At 32.1% G+C, this 24195-nt stretch overlaps 1 protein-coding gene across 1 annotated transcript; it reads left to right on the top strand.

The window, feature by feature from the left end:
- The first annotated feature begins 462 nt into the window (after window positions 1-462).
- On the top strand, window positions 463-23875 carry LOC124355998. Its single transcript, XM_046807142.1, has 13 exons — window positions 463-591; window positions 6235-6336; window positions 7104-7256; window positions 8798-8983; window positions 9120-9311; window positions 9676-9841; window positions 9937-10158; window positions 20277-20377; window positions 21110-21262; window positions 22475-22660; window positions 22785-22980; window positions 23370-23555; window positions 23650-23875. Exons 1-13 carry the CDS (start codon window positions 463-465, stop codon window positions 23856-23858), a joined length of 2181 nt encoding a protein of 726 aa, XP_046663098.1. The 3' UTR covers window positions 23859-23875.
- Window positions 23876-24195: the final 320 nt, after the last annotated feature.

Below are 24195 nucleotides of genomic sequence, written 5' to 3'. Positions count from 1 at the left end.
GGATGTCTGGTGGCTGCCGGAGTGGGCTCGAACGGTGGCGGCACAGTCTTCACGGGCCTCTGAGTGGCTGTGAGGCTCTTCACAATAATTTCAGCCAGCACCCGTTTACCTCGCATGGAGAGGTGTTGACTGTGCCTCGTGAAATACCTCCGGCTTAACTCGTGGAACTTCAGCACCCGAAAGTTGTGCCGAACGGCCAGTTCTTCTATATAGGCATTCACAAGCACGGTCTCGTCATTGATGGGGTGGGCTGGATGCAGGTCGTGTCGATGCGGTAATGTGGCCACGAGGAGCTCGGTGTTGCTGGCTCTGGTTGTTATGTAGGGCTCAAGGTGTCGGTAGATGTTTCGCTGCGTGCCAACGGCCAGGTCATTGGTGCCGGCGATGAGCACCTCGCAGCGTGGCCCTGGTTCAGGGAATGTTGGGGTCGGCTTCAAAACATCCAGCAGGCGGGCCCCGGGCATGCACTTGCCTCCAACCGATGTCGGGGCAGGTCAGTTGGTCTACAAGCTCGGCGATGTGCCGAGTGTGGCTGTCACCATTGATGTGGACTTTGTGGAGGAAGGGGATAGATGTTTGGGAAGGTTTTCGGTATTTTTGGGACGGATGTTTTTGTTTTGTTTTTTCTATGGGTGGACGTTCACTTTTGGGATGGTGTGGAGCTTTGGGATTAGGATGTAATGTTTTGGTTGGTGGCGTATGATTTCGGTTCATAGTTGTTTGTCCAGTTGGTTTTTTTTTATTTTTATTTTTGTTTTTAATTTCCGTCCATGCCTGTTCATGAGAATGTCGTTCATGAGGTAATAATGTCGAGTTGTACGTTTTCTGATCTTTGAATTGTCCTTTGAGCTGATCTTCAGGTTGACTTTCTCTGCTCATAGTTATTAATCGTAACGTTAATTCAACAATAGACTCGTTCAGCTTTAAGTTCAGAACATGTTCTCATAATTATTTTTAATTTTATTATTGTTTTAATTTTTTTATTACAGCACAAACAAATCATAAATATGAAACCACCTTAAAAATTTACTATATCTAGGGGTACGCTTTCTTCTTTCTGTGAGAACCTTGGCGGAGATTAACTTGCAACTGGATCTCAATTCACATTTTGTGTGAGATTGAGCAATACTAGTTTAAAGATAATATTTCAAGATACTTTAGTATAAAATACCTTGTTGGTACCATATCGACGCCTCCGAATAAGAACATCGTATCTCAATATCTGCAATTTTTCAGGAGAGCAGTTTGAAAGTTACAGAAAATCCCTGATCCCAGACTATTCTCTCTAAAGTAATGAATTTTGTATTGATAAATACACTTATGCTGACACACATTTTAGTAGTATTGTGCATGAAGAATTTTTATTATTTAAATAGTTTACTGAGTTACAATTTTTTATACTCACAGTTTTCCAAATAAGAACATCGTATCTTGAGTTAAGATGTTCTTATATGGAAGAAATTTTATCTTCTACTCACAGTTTTCCAAATAAGAACGTCGTATCTTGAGTTAAGATGTTCTTATATGGAAGAAATTTCATCTTCACTGTTTTGACTCGGGTAATAAAATGAGTAAAAGTTATTGTTTTAGAAAGAAACAGTTAATTTTATTTATTAAAGAAACATTTTCATGATTAAAACTATATAAAGCTCTCATTATTTTACTATTAAGAAACAAATTATGATTTATATTACATAAAAAATGGAGAATACAGTAGTTTTTTATGCATTAAAACAGCTCAAATTACGACTTAAAACAATATTTAAACCTTATAGAAACATAATACTGTTTTAAATTGGAATACAGACAATTCTGAATACACAATATTTAGTATTCATAAATACGACTCTAGTCACAATCACTTTCTACACTTGTGGTGGTCTTGCTATGTTTTAGTTTTCTAAAATAATGTAGGTACATTACTGGAATTTGCATACCATTGCACAAAGATAAAGATTTTTATATTTTGAAGTTGTTATTGCTAACTTAGACTTGTAAGCAGGTCCTAAAACTAAGTCTTCAATATTTCTTCTGCTTCCAGTGTGCTTATGGTACAGGTCAAGTACAAAGCATGTCTCCTCAGTATGGTTATATTTTAAAGTCAGTGTTGTAGGGTTATCCTTTTCAATGTGAACTTCCTTTATACAGTCCCACTTAATTTTTTCTCCATTTATATCAATCTGCCAGTTCCTGTTTTCAAATGTTACCAGATCTTTACATTTTACAATGTGTTTTTCACATACCTCTTTAACAATATATTTTTCTCCACTTGACTTAGCCATCCGTATGAGCATGACCCATTGTTCAGGAACATAAATGGTTTGGTTCTTGCTCCTCCTCTCAATTAGTGCATGTAGAATCACCTTCATTCTGTGTGTGCCCTTTTTCTAAAAAGCGATGAGTGATCGTTACACTCAGTTTTTCCGCCATAGCTGAATACATACTGTACATGATACGATTTCTGTTTTGGCCAGGGCAGTTATCGGAGTAAAAAATAAACTCCTTGACACCATCTTTTACTCTAGACAAGATAAAATCCATAACGAAGCTAGCAAGTTCATTGGAAACTGTTTTCCTTATTTCTTCATGCCAGAAGTAGCTGTATCATTTGTTATTACCAATATCAAAAAATTTTGAAATTGTAACAAGCGTACTTTCTCTTGTAATAAAATATATATACATCGGATTGAGGGATTTTCAAGGTCTTCTGCAAGTCGAAGACAGCTACACTTACTGAATTGTCACTTTGTGCTCTTTTCTTATCTCTATCTTTCATTTGTCTTACAGCATTTTTGTTTTTCAAGTGGAGTTATATTTCTTTAGCAATTGATTCTTTTTTTTCCTGCATCACATAATTCAAAAGCATTACATAACTCACACTGGTCTTTCTTGGGAACAAAAAAGCCCAGATTGAATTCTGAACTAAATAGATCAGTATATTGCCTGATTGTTGCACTTTCTCCACCTTGGTCTTTTATTCATTCCTTGTATAGCCGATACATTTTTTCGATGCTCAATCCTTGCTCAAGATACTGTCGCTGTGATACTCAAGATGTGAGCCTGGGAAGCCTATTTTGGTCAACAACCTTGTACCACATGGACGAAACACATGGTTGGAGATCTCAGGTTATAGTAATGAATACTAAGTATGCAAAGTATGTTTACAATATTTTCATATAGGACATAAAATCCTATTTCAATTAAAAAGAGACGACTTCTGGATTTTCTAATCTACTTTCTGTACATATAGTATTATTTGGAAAATTTACACTTGCGGATATATCTCCCGTAGTCTACAAAATAAAATTGGTGTTACATCTATTTCCTTTACATCAGCTCCGTTTCGAGATGTGTGTATAAACCTACTTGGACCTAGTGGCCAAATCTTTCGGACTGTCCTGACATAAAGAACGTTTGCATTATTTTTTATGGGAATTGTTATATTTCAATAGAAATAACTTGAAATCATTGAAAATTATTTCGTAATCCGGTGCTATAGCAAGATAACTATACCTGCGCATTTTGAACGGAATCGTGTATTGTTGTTTTCGCTATGCGCTATTGCACTTCCGATTCGTAATAATTAATTTATATTAAACACTACGGTTGACTCTGCCTTGTTTTATCTATCAATTTGATCATTTATATATGTAGCACATTTACCCGGCAAGTGAGAGATCCGGGTTCGAGTCCCGGCGGAGCAAGTATTTTTTGTGATTCAATGTTTGAAATAATATATATATATATTCATATTATATACGGGTCTGAGGAATCAACTTCTGTCAAAAATTGTCTAATTTCTGCCATTGTTACTTCCGGTATAAGGCATTTCCGGTGCCATATTTGAATATTTGAGGTTGATTTGTTACCCCAATCAAGAAATGTATGTGTATATATGCGTATGTATATATATATATATATATATATATATATATATATATACATACATATACTATATGTATATGTATATACTATATATACATAGTCGTTTGACAGGTGTTTGGTCTTCCGATTATATGTTAGTTTGCTTATTTAAACGCATATGTGACAGATACGCCCAAATACAAAATAATTGAATCGGAAAAAGTAAGCGCTCTGTAGTGTAATGGTAGCACATTCACCCGGCAAGTGAGAGATCCGGGTTTGACTCCCGGCGGAGCAAGTACTTTTTGTGATACAATGTTTATTGAAATTATATATATATATATATATATACACAGTTTTAAAAAGCTTACTTCTGTAAAATATAAAATAATAAAATTGGTCTTATAATGGTAAAATCTATAGTACAAGCTAGACAGTAGCTTTGTCTTTGATATATACACTGAGTATATGAGTATATAATGTTGCAGAAATGTGCGATTAAAAGCTATTTACTATTAATTTAACTATCTGCATAAACCTTTAAATAATAGTAAGTGTTACTTTCAAGCTATCTCTATGGTTTGAAGACTACAAATGGACAAACATGACCACAAATGATAGTTTTTTATTGTACAATGATTACATCAAGTAGAACAGTCCATTACATTTAACAGGCTCTTTAAATGAATATTTATCATCTTTAGAGACCAAGGTAGAATATTTGATAGACCAAGATTCACACCAGTGACCCTAAGAATGCCAACGTAAAATTTCAGCAGATTGGCTGTTAACGCGTGAAAGCAAAACAAGCAAAAAAAGTAACTCTCGAATTTGTAGTGTTATTAGAATGTCTCCATATTGTAGAGTATATGTTTTTTAGTTCAAAGTAAGATGCGAATGAGCACATAACGTATTATGTTTTAATATTAAAAAAAGAAAAAATCGATAAAAATTAAAAAAACATGATTTGTTTTATTTTACATGGTCGTCTGGTAGCAATGAGCACAAGCTCATAAAACATTTGTCCGTTTACATTTCAGAAGTACAATATTAGTGATTCATGGAAGAACAATTTCAAAACTATTAACCTAGTAAGAATAGTGAATTGTAATTTTAATAAACCTTAATATAATGTTTTAACGTGCTAAATATTTTATATGTACACACACACACACACACACACACACATACACGAGAGGCCTCACAAAAATAAAACTTATATTATTGGAGAGTTTGTTTAAATTAATATATAATTTCAAATAAGAAAAGAGCTTCAAGCATGCAACCAGTCCTTGTCTCGAAATTGTACAATTATACACATTTTTAGTTACATAAACTGCATGGTTCAAAGTAAAGTTGGCTATAATTGCCTTATAACGAAGGACACATTTCTACAAAAAACAGGTACCTTAGTACGGTAATGGTTTCTTTCTCTGGTATTATTATAAGTGTTATTTTAGCTATAATTGTAAAATACCAAGAGTAAAGTCATCTTCCTAGACAATAGAGGAAATCTCAGAATTTGTGTATTTTCCAAGAATAGTACTTCAGGCATACCTTAGCGAATCTATAGTGTATTACGCCCAGAGAATCCCGTCCTTACTTGTCAAGCAAATTGGTGAAGTGCTCTTGACTGATGTATTTTCAAAGAATATCTAGGAATGTTCCATCGCACTCAAGATAATGCTTGGAGACCGTCTGCCCGAAAACTCAATATAAAACGGATGCTCGACCAAATCCACTACACATCGCTCACCCAAACCTGAGGTCGTGACATTTTACGGTAAGTGTTGGCTTCTTCATTGCACTTTTCATACAGTATTTCTCTACAATATATCTAATGAAACTGTTACTTTTGTTTCTAGCTTTGTAAATTATTCATGAGATATTCGACGAAAGAAATTGTATTACACACTACCTGAGATGAATTTATATAATGGTACATTGGTGTATTACTATAGTATATTTCATATAATTAAATTACCTGGCGTTCCAAGTATAAACCTAAACAGAATATACTTAATATAATATGATATCATTACCTTTTATTATATGAGATATTATTATTAAATTTAAGTTATTCATGTATTTACAAGAACAAACAATTTGTGTTAACAATGTTTTCTAAGTGTTATGTTAAATATACAACTACTTTGATATAATTTGCACATGAATTCAAAATTTAATATTTGCATTCCTGGTTTTCCGAACCAACATTAAACGTTTCAAACTTAAAGTTTTAAAAATATACATAATTAAAAATACTAAGTTTTTTTTACGACACCATTTGCGTATTATTTAGATCAATGGAATACGACGATGGAGAGGCTGATATCTAATAACAAATTGAAGATCAAGCTGTTTTTCCAGGTAACTATGAAGCTCTTACTTCTCTCTGCCCTGGTGGCCGTCGCCCTCTCTCATCCTCTGGAAGTGTCCGAGGAAGATCATGCCCAATGGGAACTGTTCAAGGTAATACAGAATACATTTAGACCACAAAGGTTATGTAGAATTGTATAGAACGTAGTGAACTCTTTCCCTCAAAGCATGATTATGATCTCGTGTTTATAATCAGACGGAACTATATCTCGTTGCCGAGAGTTGGAGGATGAGCAGCTGTCTCCCACTGCAGTTAGATTATATTAATCAAATTATTAAAATTCTTAACCATATTACTGTAATAGCACTATAGTAGTAGTAATTGCTATAAATTCATCGGATAGATCAAAGTGAAATCAACTAGGTCTATATAAAATGTTTATGTTTAACAAAAGTAATGAAAACAGTAAACAACCACTAGACTAATAATATTTTAGTATATAGCATAGTTTTACATGTATTTGGTATGTCCTAATAATAAAATTACATGGTAACAAAATATTTACTATGTAGAATATTTTATACATTGTTTAAAAATAATACAAACATATATAATGTAAAAAATATATAATATATAAAAAAATGATAAATGTTTATTTGACATAATATTTCGTTGAAACAAATTTTATAATTTTGTTTAACGAAAAATTGTTTCAAATAAACATTTTTCATTCTTTTTAATTTTATTCTTTTTAATTTCTAAATGTACGTTCCAATAAATCTCCAAACATTTGAAAATGGCCAACCTAAAATATTCAATTACTAATATAGACACTAAAATTTGTATATGTATATAGGTTAGATTATATTGAAATTTGTAATAGCTGATATTTCAAATTTAATTGACACCTGTAATTTAGGTGGCCCACGAAAGGGAATACGATACACCAGAAGAAGAAGAGACCAGAAAGAATATTTTCCTGGAAAACCTGCAGTTTGTACGAGAGCACAATGAAAAGTTTGAAAATGGCGAAGTTTCTTTTGATGTTGAAATCAATAAATTTTCCGATTTGGTAAGTAAATAAACACTCATAGGTTTACAACAATTAATGATAACTGATGTACTATATGGTGATATCTAGTCATATGTTAGACACTATTTTAATTAAATATATAGCAGGAACGTTTAAGGATTTCTCAATATATTGAAATGTATTTAAACATTATGTCTACCGACGATATTTTTAAATACTTTTCCTACGAAAAGTAATATTTCTTTAATACCGTGCAGTTGAATTACTTAGAATTTTTATAAATATAAAATTCCTATGCACATTATAAAAAAATATGGAATGGAATAAAATATTTACGTTTTTAAATTATAAGAAAATTGCCTTTATTAAAGAGGTGGAGTTACGGTTATCAATCCCTCTCTACCACTGAAACTCATACCGTATACAATAAATGTTACAATAGTATGATAAAATTGGAGTAGAATTTAATTTATTCATTATATAGAGAATAACAAAAATTGCTTAACCCATACAAAATGAAATGATATAAAGTAAAAATCTATATATTACAATAAATTTAAAACTACAAAAAAACAAAATTATATATATATATATAATATATAATACAAAAGAAAAGTTGGTATGTGTTGTATGATATGTATATATACAATAAAATTCTATATGAAAACTAGAAGCAAAGACACATTGAATCACTTCAGTGGGATTTTGAGGGTTAAATGTTTTCTTTAATCGGCGAACCAGGGGTGGGTTCCAAACATTGGGTAATACAGAAGAATTCAAAAGACACTAAAAAATAACTGTAATAGGCACTGTGATTAGTTGTGATGACGTTCAGAAAGTCTAAAGGTATATTATCACCCTTGACTACCTCTCTGAAGTAAAATAGATTAAGTTTTACTAATGAATAGTATTTAGTCTAATTATTATTTTGTGGAAAATAAACATATATAAATACTGAACAGCAATTGTAGGAATGGTCCAACTCGGCAGACAAAACAATAAATGGACAGAGAACTGAAATTTTACTCGGCAATCAAAGACTTTTTTTATATCTCGCACTCATATATTATCGTATTTCTTAGTAATACTCTTAAAATTCAGATCCTTTTTTGACAGCCACTCGGGACCATCACGTAAAATGATTATCAAATGTGTGATATTCACTTATTTCCCCATTCCACGTTATCCTGCAGCACGGGTTTCCATACGAAACTAAGCGGGATACTGGTTATCTCATTCTATGTTTATAAATTATCTAGCCTTTTAGTTTTTGAACGGAAAATAAATTTAGATTACACGATAAAAGGCACATTTCAAATACTCATGTTAATTTACAGGTCTGCAGTACTTACAATTACATTTAACTTAATGACACTAGAGTTTCTTAGATGAAATATATAAAATTAGTGTCTCTTTCTATGGAGATGAACCAACATCAATCGCTTATCAAGTGTTTTAATATTGTTAGGGGTTTAAACCAGAAACTTTGCTGCTTAATATTTTTATTACTCCCAAAAATACTTTGCCAATTACATTTACCTAGCAATGTGAAAATAATTAATTTTTCAATTCCCACACAGACCACCGAGGAGTTCGTGACCATGATGAATGGCTACAAGCGCCTAGAGAAACACGAGAGGACTGGAGATGCCTTCGATGACTCAGAGAACGTCAAGCTCCCTAAGAACGTGGACTGGAGGAAGAAAGGAGCTGTCACTGAAGTCAAGGACCAAGGACTTTGTGGATCTTGCTGGGCTTTCAGTGCTGTAAGTCTATGAGCTTTTATAAAAATATGTTCTATAGATTATTAGTGATATACAGATTGACATCTCAGCTATGCTAGTAACCAAACAGATCTAAATATTTAATAAAACTGTTTTGAATTGACGTTGTGTTAATCAGACTGGAAGTCTCGAGGGTCAACATTACCTGAAGACTAAGAAGCTGGTGTCACTCAGTGAACAGAATCTTATGGACTGCTCAACTGCTGAAGGAAACAAAGGCTGTCGCGGTGGTCTCATGGATAACGCTTTCATTTACGTGAAAAAGAACAAGGGCATTGACACAGAGGCATCTTACCCCTACGAGGGTTACGTACGTAAATAATACTGCTTGCTTATGTATATAATTATATTTTCTTCATGCTAAAAAAGCATGTTAATGTATTGTGCAAATGTATTCTATACAAACTGATAGGATGAGACTGGAATTAGTCAAAACTTGTTGACATGTCTTAGTTTAAAATCAGTAGTACATATTTGCTATATGTTATACGTATTACTTAATTATAACAGTTCTAGAAAATGTTACAGATTTTTTTTGCTGTGATTTATTGTACTGTATTAAGGAAATGAGAAATGTTTCCAGCCCTAAAGACATATTAATTTTCGTGTTTTAATACCAGAATATTAGATGCCAATAGGTACACATTAAAAAATAAACGTGTTTTAATTTACAGAAAGACACTTGCCGCTACAACCCCAAGAACAAGGGAGCCACCGACAATGGATATGTTGGTATTACCTCAGGCAGTGAGAAGGCTCTCCAGAAGGCTGTGGCCACGGTTGGGCCGATCTCAGTCGCCATTGACGCTAACCACACGTCCTTTAAACACTACAAGAGTGGTAAGTTCATACTGCAGTAACTAACTCCACCTGTGACAACTCGACTAACCTTGTAATTTGCCCTCATCACGTAATGTTCTCTCATTGTTGTCCAGGAGTGTACCAGAATCCCGACTGTTCTTTTATAGTTCTGGACCACGGAGTTCTGGCTGTTGGCTACAGCTCAGCCAAGAAGGGCGGCGCCTACTGGCTGGTGAAGAACTCCTGGAGCAGTGACTGGGGCATGAACGGCTACGTCATGATGGCCAGGAACCACAAAAACATGTGCGGTATTGCCACTGATGCCAGCTATCCCAAGGTTTCATTATTTCCTTTGTGTAAGACATATGGACGAACTATTAAACTTACCTGAACATTGAGATCTTTGTTGTTTTTTAACCTTATATATCTATTATTAGGCTTTTTCTGTATTAACTATTCAAGCGAAAACTCTGGGCAGACATGCTAAATAGCTTTGCTTTTTACAATTTTAGACATACGATTAACATATATAAAGTTTCGTTTTCAAACTCAAATACAATGAAGTTTGTAAGAATTCATCATCAAAATTAGTAATGCCAATAATATATAGTTCTAGGAAATATTTGAAATTATTTATATTTTGAATGGGTAATTTTGAAATTTTTACATAATGCATATAACACGCACAAAGTTTATGTTTAGGTTTGGTTAAAATACCACAGGGAGTGAATATATCCTTCAATAACTATTTCATATCCTAAAACATGTGTGTACGAGGAATTAAACAGTAATATGTAATCATCAGAAATATGTGAGGGATTTGCCGCAGAACAAATTAAAATTCGAAGTCCAAGGAATGGGACCATAACATTGTGTCTCAGAAATTGAAACGAGAAGATCTCTAAAAATGTAACTTGTGATTATTATGAGTGAATAAATTATTGCTTTAACAGTTAACTAAATTTACAAAACCGCAGCAGGTTACATGATCCTGAAAGAAATAGATATACATTTGCCTTTATGTCTTTCACTCAATATTAGTTCTGTTTGTAGTATGTGTGTTTTAAATGTTGAAAAAGTTTGGAATAATACACATTACATTATATACTTTGTTAATGTTATTTATTACAGTGTAACACAGTTTACATATAACTTCTAGATTAAGAATAACACTGTTTATCTTTTGGAAGTAACTAAACAAAAGTTATTTAATTTTTAAATGAAATGTTTAAATTGTTGTTTTTGTTGTTGTTAATACTTAAAATTTCAATACGGTTATGACCATCGAATCTAATAAGATATTACGTATCGAAAATTATATTCCGCATAGATATGGCTCTAATTTTAAACTGTTCTTTGTTGTGTTCCTTATTTTAAAACGTACAATTTTGTTAAACATCGAATTCTTAAAATCCTCAAATAAATAAGTAATGCAACTCAAATAACCCTTATGTAAATAGTTATTTCAGCTAGAAAATATAAATTATATTCAAGAAATTAACAAAAATACTACTACTAAAATTATTAATTGGTTAAAATTTCTGTTATATTTCAGAACATACACGCCCATTAACCTGAACAAGGGATCTTCATTTACTTATACTATACATTAGCTTCATATGTGTGTAATATTATTAGAATATTTTAACAGTAATTTAATTTTTTATGTTAAATTTCAGTCAGTAATGGAATAGAACATATCGTGTGACGTAACTGTGATACTTACTTTTCTAAGAACTAGCAGGTTTCTTTTACAGAAGTACCGTTTACTACCCATTCACTTATAATATATCCTTTTTTGTGGTAATTACCGTAAGGGGGCCTTCAGTAATTAATTCGTCAAATTAGCACATTTCTCAATAAAGCCCATAATTAAATTTTTTTATTCTTTTTATAGTTTTCAGATTCAAGAAAAGTAATGCTTTTCAAGAATACTGCATGAAAATCTTATATGTATAAAATTCTCGTGTTATAATGTTAGTTACCTTACTCCTCCGAAATGGCTTTACCGATTTTTACCAAATTCTATATGCATACTCAGTAGGGCTGAGAATCGGCTAGTATCTATTTTTCATACCCCGAAGTGAAAATATGTGTGGTCCACCACTTTAATTTAGAAGATCACAGTTTTAAAAACGCCTGCAAATTGGAAACTGAAAATACGAGACAGTTACGTTTGTTATATAGCCAAAAATTAAATGTGTATGGCACTAACTTTTTTATCTGAGTTTAAAATAAATTATCTATGGATGAACTTAAAATTTGACATTTCAACAAGTACATGTATGTGTACCTTGCGTCTTTTTAAATTTTGGTGTTTCATAGGCTTCAAAAAATTTTAATCTTCTATCATTAAATTTTTAAATATGAGCAGTAATTAGCATGTTAAGTAGTTTTAATTATTTATTGAACATTACTATTGTTTGTTTGTGTCACTATTGTTTGTCTGTAAAATGAAATTGGTTTTTATTGAAACGACTGCGCTGAAATTTGACATGGAGACTCTTAAGGTGGCTGAGATGAATATATGCATATTCTTATTTGTAAATTCCCTCCAGGCTACGCCCCTCTAGTCTTTAAAGTAACAATATAATCTCTCTAAAATTCTGAAATATTAAGTAAATATTTATCAACTTTTCTGTATAAAACATTGTTTATTATTTTAAATTTATTTACATTTATAGTGAGTGAAAGTATTTTAAACGTCGTTTTAGATTTCTGCGATTAAGTAAGTACTTATCTATTTTACAAAATATCTCAAAAGATAAGATGGTCAGAATTTGACACCAAAGATTCCATTAGAAGCAGTCGGCAAGAGCTATGCTACATGAAAGTTCGGTGGACTGTGTTTTTAACCAATGTATTAATTCCAGCTCTAAATGTTCTAAAATATTAACAATGTTTTTCAGTTAAAAAGAAAACAAACGCGTAGTGTCATTGTTACCCGTACTTTTAGCTGTGCATTTTAATCAAATATTAAATATTAGATCTAAAAGATAATTTTACTATCTAACAATGTAAATTAGAATAGCCATAAATATAAACTTATAACGTATTTTTCAACAAGGAAAACTCAACATTGGCGTCGGAAATAAAATTCACTCAAACCAGTAGTGGTCATACATGTGCAACGCCTACTAAATTGCGTGCAAATCAGCACGTAACTGCTAGAAGTACAGATTTAAGAGACAAAGTAGTCTGACATTAACTTTACATTTCAACCCAACAGTGTTTTAGGTAAAGGTTTAATAACACTAAACCTATATTATATGTCTTTGACAAAAGTGGGGTTGATCAGAACAGAGGCAAAAGCAGCAACGCCTTTAAAAACCCTAATATCAAAGTAAAATAACAATGACCATAAATAAACCAGTTTTAGAATTTTTTCTTGATCTCGGGAAGAAGGGAAATTTAACATTCTATGACAAAAAATATAATTAACACGAACCAGAAATCTTCATACAGGTTTGCACTGTCGGTTGTAGAAAAACATTCATGTAGAAGTTCGAGTGGGCAAACCATTCAGTTTGTTTTTGTTAGTTAAAGATCGGCTAGCAAAAATATTGTAGAATCCATTGCGTTAAGGGATTCGTGTTGTAATTAGTATGTAATTAATTGGTGAGAAAATTATACAATATTATTACCAATTATTTTTATACTTCACCTTGGCAAAATATATGTTTTCCAGTACGTTATACATCTTCTACAATTTTATAACGACTGGAATTGTAGATATTAATATTCATATATCCAAGACGATATAAATTTGTTTTGATTAGTAACTTCCGAGTGAATGTCAGTAAAATTTATTACTAGATTTTTAAACTATTAAACATTATCAGTTTTGTCTTAAATAAAAATCACAGGTCTAAATAAAAATAATGGATTTCTTTTAAACTTGGAAAATAAGTTCAATGATTCAGAATTTTCCACAAAGAATTGACAAACCAATTAATAATTTTTTAAAGGTCCTTTGGCAAGAAAAAAAATATTAATCAAATATATAAAACTAAAAATCAGAGCTCTCTTTTAAAATATAATAATAAAGTTAAAATTTTAAATCACTTTTCTTGCAAGTATGAACCAAATGTAACTTGTATGATTCTATTGTACTCTATTGTTCATCTCGTTATGCAGATTGCTCTGTAGTTTCTATGAATTAAATTTTTCCTCAAAATCCGGAGGAAAAATTTATAAACAAGGCGCACTGTAATCAACGTAATTCACGAAAATTACCAACAGAAGGGCGAAAATTATGAGCTGGCGGTTATATACTTCCCCTTCCCAACAATTCTGATGGACATCCGCGGTGTTCTCTCATCGCCCCAGCCGTATCCAACCTGAGAACCATAGCCTTCTCAGATCTAATGTAACTGCAGAACAAGTTCTGATCAATTTAAGGCAGTGAACCGCCTTCCTAATAATTTCAAATTACCAGCAGTAACTTGCCAAAGGATTACATATTCGTTTTTATCCTAACTTCTCAAAATCTAATTTAAAATTAATTCCCAATATTTCTTTCCCAAAATTTTCATTCAAATTAAGTGTTAATTAAAAAATTAGTCAATGTAGCTTTAAAAACGCTAAACATTTCTAAATGGCTTATACTATTAGCATAGATAAAAAATATACGTAGAAATTTATTTAATTTAGAAATCCATGATTGATAACTACTGTTGTTTGTATAAATAGAAGAGTATGAAACTTCAACAGCGAAAGAGCAAAAACCAGATGTTTCTGAATATAAGCGATCGCGATCGCAATGAATTGGCAATAAGAAGATGATGATTGATGACTACACCAGGATGTATCCGATCAGTCAAACTCATGAGATATATATGACATTGTTTGATATTGTCTAGCTTTAATATCAGGATAGGATGGATTTGCAGTTGGAAACTGAATAAAATAACTTGTTGTATACATAGTTTTACAACACATTTAAATCAGTACAATAATAAAAAATATCAAGATGGAGTAAATTGTGGTTCAAGAAATATTTTAAGAAATTTTCACTTTCAGCTAGAACAAATTATTAAAACAGAGATATCACATAACACTTATCTCTTTATTCCTCAAATTCAATATCATCTCATACTTTGTCAGATATATTTCTTTATTTAACAATCAGAGTATGTCTCGGACCTCTGTTGAACCTAAGAGCTGATCAGGTTCTATTTTTTCGCACGTAGTCACTGAACCTAGCGTCTCAACTGTACACTCGTACAGATTTAAGTTCAGAGCACTTTCGTATCATCGAATTTTATTCTGTCTGGTGCTGGATGTCACATTAACACCATCTTTCTTATCTTTTGACATTTTAATGTTTGTTTGTTAGACAATGTTTCACATGGATAACGGTATAATCAGGTTCTTAAATCTTATTGGTTAATCATCTTGGTATAAATAAAATCACAAACAACCATAATTACTAACCCACCAAACACAGATTTAAAAAAAACAAGGAGTATTTCCATTCTTCGCGAAATTAAGTAAACTTACCACAGGGGCTTATTTCACATTTTGAGTATGTTGGAGTAACTCTGATTTAAAAAAAAGAATCTATATTTAACGATGCCATACTATCTAATACCTTGCTACAAGATCAAAAATATATATACGTGGCTCTGAGAAGCCTACATTGGGCAAAGCTCGTCTACATTTAACCGTTGTAATCTACTTATAGTATAACGTAGACGGTATAAACTTTTGTGGCACTTTTGGGTTTACCTTGCTGTTCTAATCAATAAAATATATAAACGAAGGATTGAGAGGCATAAAACGGTCTAAAAGTGTACTTCTGACAATTCAAATTTACTACCTGATAATGTAATTTTTCTACAATTGACTTTTTTGCCCTAATTAATAAAACATATACTCGTACGCATGTCAGAAAGTCCTATCCCGACCAAGAAGCGACTACTTTCCTATAATGCAGAATACATCCGGAACATAGAGTAATAATTGAAAAAATTACATTTACTGCTCTGGTTTCCTAATAAAGCTCTTTTACGTCTTACAGTTTTTGAGATATTGTGCAGACTAATTCGACGTAAACAGGGCCCAAATTCTTTTTAACTGAACTGACAAACACGAGTGTATTAATTTTCAATGGAAAATTGTTGTATTTAACTAAAAAGAATTTGGAATCGTCATTGCCGATTAATAATTAATCCGATTCTACAAGAAGAGATTGCTATTTTTACACTTGTAGTTCAAGTGAATTATATGTCCAACGCCGATGTAGATTTTATCTTGTTGTCACGATCAAGACATTCTCTTAGAATTGTATGTTTATAGCCTTTGTAAACGTACATATACTTCATTATGAAGTGGTTTAAACACTCACGCTTTAAGTTTATCCAGATATTTATTTTAAAGACATTTATACATGAAAACTTAGCGAATTCAAAAATAATTTTGCTGCAAAAAGTAACGTAACTGTTTTTTTATTGCAGTATATACTGTGAAGGCGCTTTGCAAAAATGTTATACTTTGCAGCGCCGTCTGGTGGTGAGTTACATCATTGAGCATATCATATAAACCTCCTAAGTGGAAATATACATATACATATATATTTTCATAATGATCGGTAAAATATTTTGTGAGTCTATAAAGGACATAGAGACAAAATTTACCTCTATCAGGTGATCATGTACAAGATTAATCGCAATAGCAAGGGAGGCTTTTCATTCGCCTCTGCCCGGCACATAGAACGACTTCCCCATGGAGAGATATCCATTCAATTTAGACAAAGCGGAAACATTTTAAACACAAATTCCAAATTTCATTCGAAAAGTATCGGGTGCACTGACGGACACGCACAAAGACAGAATACTTCAGTCGCCATCAACTAGTACCGTGTTACGCTCTGTCAAAATTTGTATTGGCTAATTTTAAACCTATAACATATATGTACTAACATTTTTTTGTCCATATAATGTACGCTAGCAGACACAAACACTTCACTGTGTCTGAAAAATCATGCAAATAAATAGAATGAATTGCAACGATTATGTATTAATGTTCAGGTGCCAGAACGTAATACCTCTGTTTTAGTGACACTGATCCTAGATGTAGGAACACTCTAATAAGTAGATACGGGTGTTTTCTATACTAGTTTGCGTTGTAGGCCTTACAAAAAATTGCAGCATTTTTAAAGCTTATGTGGTTGCATTTGTTTTTATGTAACTTTACACAAATAAGTCATATTTCACCAATAAAATTACATTTACCTTAACCTTTTAGATACACTTGAGTGCATTGCTAGCACTCTTTATAGTGAAGAGTTCACATATATACTAAAAAAAACCGTGAATATATTGTTCCGATACTATACTGTAATTTTAAATAACTATAATAAAATTCGGTAGTTTAGATAGACTAATCAGAAATATCAATAATTCGATTGTGATGGTGGCCGCTTATTATACTTCAGCCTTTACATAACTATAATCTAATTCGGATAGTAGTTTAGATAGGCTATTCAGAAATATCAATAATTCGATTGTGATGGAGGCTACTTATTATACTTCAGCCCTATCGGAAAACCATCTAATTTGTTTATGTATACTCCTGAAGGATTAACAAAAAATATTGTACATTCAATGGCATTATGATAAATTAAGTTGTAAATTAAAAAAATATACGTTATAAAAAATTAGTTATTTAAAATTACAGTATAGCCTAGTATCGGAACTGGCCAACAGAATTTAATTTAAAACCAATTCCTACACTATTAACAATAGTTATTTATACATGTGAATTGTATGCTACTTAATTTGAACTTATGTGACCAATTTTGACTGCAGATTAAAAATTTAAATTACAACAAATTATTTTAAATCCAATTAGTTTAAAACTTGATTATCTAAACTGTTAACAATAGTTATTCACACATAGAAACACAACCTTTTGATTTGTAATGCTACTTAAGTTATTTGAGGTTATGCGACCAATATACTCACTTCATTAAATTTGCAAAATGAGTTCATTAACTGCAATAAATAACTATAGTTTTTTATGCACTTCAAACATCTTCAATCTCTATTAATGTATTATTACAATTAGCACTTAGCACAATAATTACACGATGTTACAAAACAACACACAAATTTGATAGCAGCACAAACTGTCAGGACAACCTGGAATTAAAATAGAAAAACATTATGGCTGTGTTGTAATATTATAATGTTTACATAGAACAAGTGGTGAAACTTCATCTTTGCAATCTGCATTACACTACTGATCAAGCACTTAACAATAACATTTTTCTAAATTTTAAATGTAAACAATTAATGTTTCTGCCTCTTTAATGAACTTCACCTGAAAGTATTAACAGCTGTTAAGTAACAGTTCACTTTGTATTACGTGTCGTAGCGCAGTCTGGCGGATCCAATGTAAAACACTTCAACATCAACAATTTATTATTAAAAACATAATGAAATAAACTATTTAAATTGGACCGAATTGTGAATCTAAACCATTCTCGGATCCACCTGAAGACACACAAAAAGTTTCATTACAATCGGTCCACCCGTTTAGGAGGAGTTCAGCTCCATACACACGCACACAAGAAATATAAATATACATATATATATATATATATATATATATATATATATATATATGTAATATTCATATGTTTGATGGAGCCTTGAACAATCTTCGCATGAAAATGACAGGTTATCGTTATATTTGAATACACGGAGACGATAAGCCCCTCGCTGTTCATTCCAGAGAACACAATCATGAAACAAACTACAAAATTGCTGTAAATCAAAAGGCAATATTAACGCAGCTACCCACTAGAACGTAAATATATCGATATTTAATTTGAGAAGGAGTGAAACTGCTCATCAACTTTTATAATGAAAATCTTCTTTCTGTTCTAACCATCATTAATGTATAAAAATTACTTGTTTTTACTTTTCGAAATTCTTAGTGAAAAATCAATTGTGATCTACTTTTCCCGGTTTATTATTCAATCACAGTGATGTTTTCTTGTTTATATTTTAAGTTGGTTTTATTATATCATATTTGCAAATTTTCCCACAAATATCGTCGCAAAAAAGTACGCTAAGTCGTACGCAAATTCGTAAAGTGTATACTAATATTTGGCTCTTTATTGGTTTTAGAAAATAACTCGTTTATATTTATACATATATTAAAATAAACGTATCATTGTACAAAGTCCCTTTAAAAGAAGAAGAAAAGACTTCTTATTTAATATTTAGAACTTTATCGTCATCAAAAATGTACAAACTAAGTAAAATTATATTACATTTGTTTTACTTTGCACCTTTTTGATGATGCCAAGTGTCAAAATATTAAAGGAAATAATACTGTCACATAATCACATTTACTTTTGAACTTAAAAAAGTTGATTAATAATGAATTTAAATCCATTAAATAATATTTAAATACATGTTATGGCAAGAAATGAGTAATGTAGGAGTTATTAGGATTTCCAAATTACACAACTTGTATGATACAATGTACAACTTCTAGAGCTTAATTGTGGTTTTTTGTGTGCTGTTTTTATAAGTGTTTTGATAGCAATAATGGTAAAATAACCAAAGCGTTTCTTCATTGATAACAGAGCGTATGTTAGATCCTGTACATTCCAATTCCCAACACTTGGGATATACCTTATTGAACATATGAAGAATCCCGTACTCACTTGAAAGGTCCGGTATAGATAAAGGTGCACTAAAGAAATAGTTTCACAGATTATCTGGGAATGTTCCATCGCACTCAAGATAATTCTTGGAAACCTTCTGTCCCAAAACTGTATATAAAACGGACGCTCGACAAAATCCACACTACACATCGTTCACACAGTGCTGAGCTCAAGACAGTTTACGGTAAGTGTGGCTGATGTCTTTATCACGTTTTTCATTCAATATTTCCACATGGCAAAAATCGAATAAATTTTTCTGTTTGTAAATCTTTCATAAACTAATATTCAGAAGAAAATGTAATTGATCTACTGTATAAATATAGATATATACATTGGTATCTATCTATATCCAATATATTCCACCCTATGAAGCCTTTAAATAATACTATCTATTTTATTAATTTTGAAAAGCATTATTAAATTAAATTAAATATATTAAAAAGCATTATTAAATTTTAAAGAGCATACACCTAAAATGTTATGAAATGGTTAACTTATAAATTTATATAACTTTATTAGGTTTTTGTTACCTCTGAATTTTACAGAAAAGGATTAGTAACAATATATTCTACGGTTTTTGGTAAATATAAAACTAACTTGATAATGGATTTAAACTGAATCTGGGTTGAAATTTGAATTTGATTTGCTTTAGTTTTCAGATCCAATAATAAAAATGGATATACAATTTGATAAAATTAATTTTTTCATATTTATTTCAAATACGCATACTTTGATCAAAGAAAAATGTTGTTATTATCTATAAAATGTTAAAAGTTAAGTGCCTGTTTTCAGATAACAATGAAACTCTTACTTCTCTCTGCCCTGGTGGCCGTCGCCCTCTCTCATCCTCTGGAAGTTTCCGAGGAGATCATGCCCAATGGGAACTTTTCAAGGTAACATATAATTTATATAGATCATAAGGATATGAATTCATGTAATCATAAATTAGTGATAACGACGAAAACGTGATAACGACCTTAAATTTGATAGAGATACATATCTCGTAACCACACTAGGAAAATGGGTAGCTCTTTGTAACTGTGGTTAGTCTACATTAATTACCTCAGTAAACGACTTAAAAATATTAGGTAACAGTAGTATGCTAATTTCTTCAGAGTCATACAATTTAATCTCAGTTAATAAAACATATTGTTTGCATGCTATTTAATAAGTGTAGTAAAACAAGTTAACAACTAATAACAGCATTTGTACTACTATATGTACCAAACGGTTTAATTAAATAAAATCTGTTTGTGTGGTAAATATAAAATAAGTGTAGTAATATATGTTGTTCAATAATAAATAATTAAATAAAATCAAATAAATTACTGATATAGATGTTCATGAGATGTGTTATTAATTTATTTTTATTTTTTGTGTGGAACGTTTGCTTATACAGCTTGTTTCAACGAAAAAATGCATAAAATACGAGTATATCCCTATGTTATTGCATATTCTGGTATAATAACTAAATATAATTTCTAACCAAGACGTGAAAAATCGAAAAATGTACCATTAATGCTATATTTACTTACTGGTGAGGGAACTAAACATGTTATTTAATCTCAAATTTTGCTACATTACAGTATTTGATATTTCATGTCTAATACAAACATCTCATTTAGGTGGCCCACGAAAGAGAATACGTTACACAAGAAGAGGAACTGAAGAGAATGACTATTTTCCTGGAAAATCTGAAGTTTGTACGAGAACACAATGAAAAGTTTGGAAAGGGTGAAGTTTCCTTTGATGTGGAAATCAATAAATTTTCGGATTTGGTAAGTAAATAAACACCCATAGGTCTAAAACAAATGATACTGAGTTACAGTGAAACTCATAGATATGATTCTATACATTACACTCTCTTCTTGTATTTATATCTAATAAACTTTGTCTGTTTATTTGTTGTATTTAGATTATAATTTAAATGTATAACTTAGGTTAATGCAGAAAAACGCCCGTGAAAACAATACTTTTATACACAACGCAGGTATTGCAGCGTCTGGTATCTGACGCTGTCTGAAACTTGACTCTTGGAATCTAAAGTCATGTTTCTTCTGAAGCGATCCAAAGAATGTCACCGACGAAGAAGCTCATAACGAAATCTTTTAGAAATCAGAGACACTTATACATAGGCGAAGTGGCAAACTCATTGTCTTATCAGGTGCACAATTGAATTCACTATGATGTCTCTGATACGATCTCTTAGCAAGGCGGAATAACCGAACCTTTCATACACAACGCAGAAATTGTAGGAAGTGATAATTCGGTTTGAGTGCCGAATCCAATTCGGCAGAAAACAAAAATAAATAAAAGGAAGCTAAACCGGAATTGGACTCGGCAATCAAAGACGTTTATCTATCTCGCACTCATATACTATCGTATTTCTTCGTAATACTCTTAAAACTCTGATCTTTTGTGACAGCAACTCTGGAACATCACGTAATATTGTTCATAAAATGTGTGATAATGACTTATTTCCCCATTCCACGTATTCCTGGTACACGGTTTTCCATACAGAGACACTAAGCAGGTTACCGGTTACCTTATTCAACGTTTATAAACTATCTAGCCTTCGGTTTGTAACGGAAAATAAATTTAGATCGCATGATAGTAGGCACATTTTGAATTTTCATTGTAATATACAGGTCTGCAGTACTTAAAAAATACAGTATAAGTAGTTTTTTGTTTTAAGAATAAATTGCTTACTATATAAATCAAAAGAAGCGTACACAATAAACTGTATTTTTACGGTACATTTAACTTAATTACACTACAATTTCCAAAAAGAAATACATAAACTGTAGTGTTTCTTTCTATGGAGGGTACAGTAGAGTAAAGCACTTATCAAGCGTATTTTATACTTTTATGGTTAACTAAACCAATGAAAAAGTTTGTTGTTTAATATTTTATGTATTACACAAATAATACAATGTCAACTAAATATCCCAAGTAATGTGCATATAATGAATTTTTCTATTCCCACCCAGACCACCGAGGAGTTCGTGACCATGATGAATGGGTACAAGCGCCCAGAGGGACTTGAGAGGACTGGAGATGCCTTCGACGACTCGGAGAACGTCAGGCTCCCTAAGAACGTGCACTGGAGGAAGAAAGGAGCTGTCACTGAAGTCAAGGACCAAGGACTTTGTGGATCTTGCTGGGCTTTCAGTGCTGTAAGTCCTAAAATAAAATATGAACGGTAGATTATTAGTGATATATTGAAATATCAGCTATGTCAGTAAGTAAATAGATTTAATAGCCATTAAAACTGTCTTGAAGTGATGTTGTGTGAAACAGAGTGGAAGTCTCGAGGGTCAACACTACCTGAAGTCTAAGAAGCTGGTGTCACTCAGTGAACAGAATCTTATGGACTGCTCAACTGCTGAAGGAAACAATGGATGTCACGGTGGTCTCATGGATAATGCTTTCATTTACGTGAAAAAGAACAAGGGCATTGACACAGAGGCATCTTACCCCTACGAGCCTAAATTACGTAAATAATTCAGCTTTATTCTTTATATAATTTAAATAATTTTTCCTGCCAAAATACATACTAAAATATAGTGGAAATGGCTTTATACAAACTGATAGGATTTGACTGGAATCGGTCAAAAATTATTGATATGTGGTGTAGAAAAAAATAGTACGCTTGCTGGATATTAATACTATACATACATAATATATATTGCTAAAATTCGTATTTTTATGCTTTTCTTACATAGTAAATTATTATAGTAGTTAAAATATGTTTAAGGGAATTTTGTAGCCTTGCATGCCACAATCCTATAATGGAAACGGAACGTTTTGCCGTCACCACGGCTTGTTTTACTTTCAGTGTTTACCCTGAAATGTTATATGCATCTAGCAAAACATGAAAACAAGAAACATGTTTTTATTTACAGAGTGACACTTGCCGCTACGACCCCAAGAACAAGGGAGCCACCGACAATGGATTTGTTGACATCACCTCAGGCAGTGAGAAGGCTCTGCAGAAGGCTGTGGCTACGGTTGGGCCGATCTCAGTCGCCATTCTGGCTAAACACACTTCCTTTAAACACTACAAGAGTGGTAAGTTCATACTGCAGTAACTAACTCCACCTGTGGCAACTCGACTAACCTTGTATTTGTCCTCGTCACATAATGTGCTCTCATTTTTGTCCAGGAGTGTACAAGGATCCCGACTGTTCTTTAATAGTTTTGGACCACGGAGTTCTGGCTGTTGGCTACGGCTCAGCCAAGAAGGGCGGCGCCTACTGGCTGGTGAAGAACTCCTGGGGAAGTAACTGGGGCATGAACGGCTACGTCATGATGGCCAGGAACTTCCACAACATGTGCGGTATCGCCACAATGGCCAGCTATCCTAAAGTTTAATCACTTCCTTTGTGTATGACATATGAACCATTTATTAAAGTTACTTGAACATTGAAACCTTATTTATTTTTTAACATTGTATGATTATTAATATCGCTAATTAAAAAGAAAAGTGTTACATCTCAAAATGTTCCGCCTCGTACCGCCAGGAAGCATATATAGTGTCATATATCAGATAGTTTGTTATACTATAACATAAAGTAGCATTTATTGATATTGATAATAAATATACTATACTAATAATATTACTAAAGTAGAGAGAAATTGTATGTTCTAGGACAACCGTTACACGGCCAAGGTCACACAACATCAACACAAAGGTCAATGACCCCTCGCC

The sequence above is a fragment of the Homalodisca vitripennis genome, chromosome 2 (assembly GCF_021130785.1).
Source record: "Homalodisca vitripennis isolate AUS2020 chromosome 2, UT_GWSS_2.1, whole genome shotgun sequence".
Classification (NCBI taxonomy): domain Eukaryota; kingdom Metazoa; phylum Arthropoda; class Insecta; order Hemiptera; family Cicadellidae; genus Homalodisca; species Homalodisca vitripennis.
This window is presented reverse-complemented; position numbering and strand designations above follow the sequence as displayed.

Excerpts from the sequence above, each read along its gene's own strand:
- LOC124355998 (XM_046807142.1), top strand. The coding sequence starts at position 463 with ATGCACTTGCCTCCAACCGATGTCGGGGCAGGTCAGTTGGTCTACAAG. Across the intron at positions 9,842-9,936 it reads CTTTAAACACTACAAGAGTG|GAGTGTACCAGAATCCCGAC; the intron begins GTAAGTTCATAC and ends ATTGTTGTCCAG. Across the intron at positions 23,556-23,649 it reads CTTTAAACACTACAAGAGTG|GAGTGTACAAGGATCCCGAC; the intron begins GTAAGTTCATAC and ends ATTTTTGTCCAG.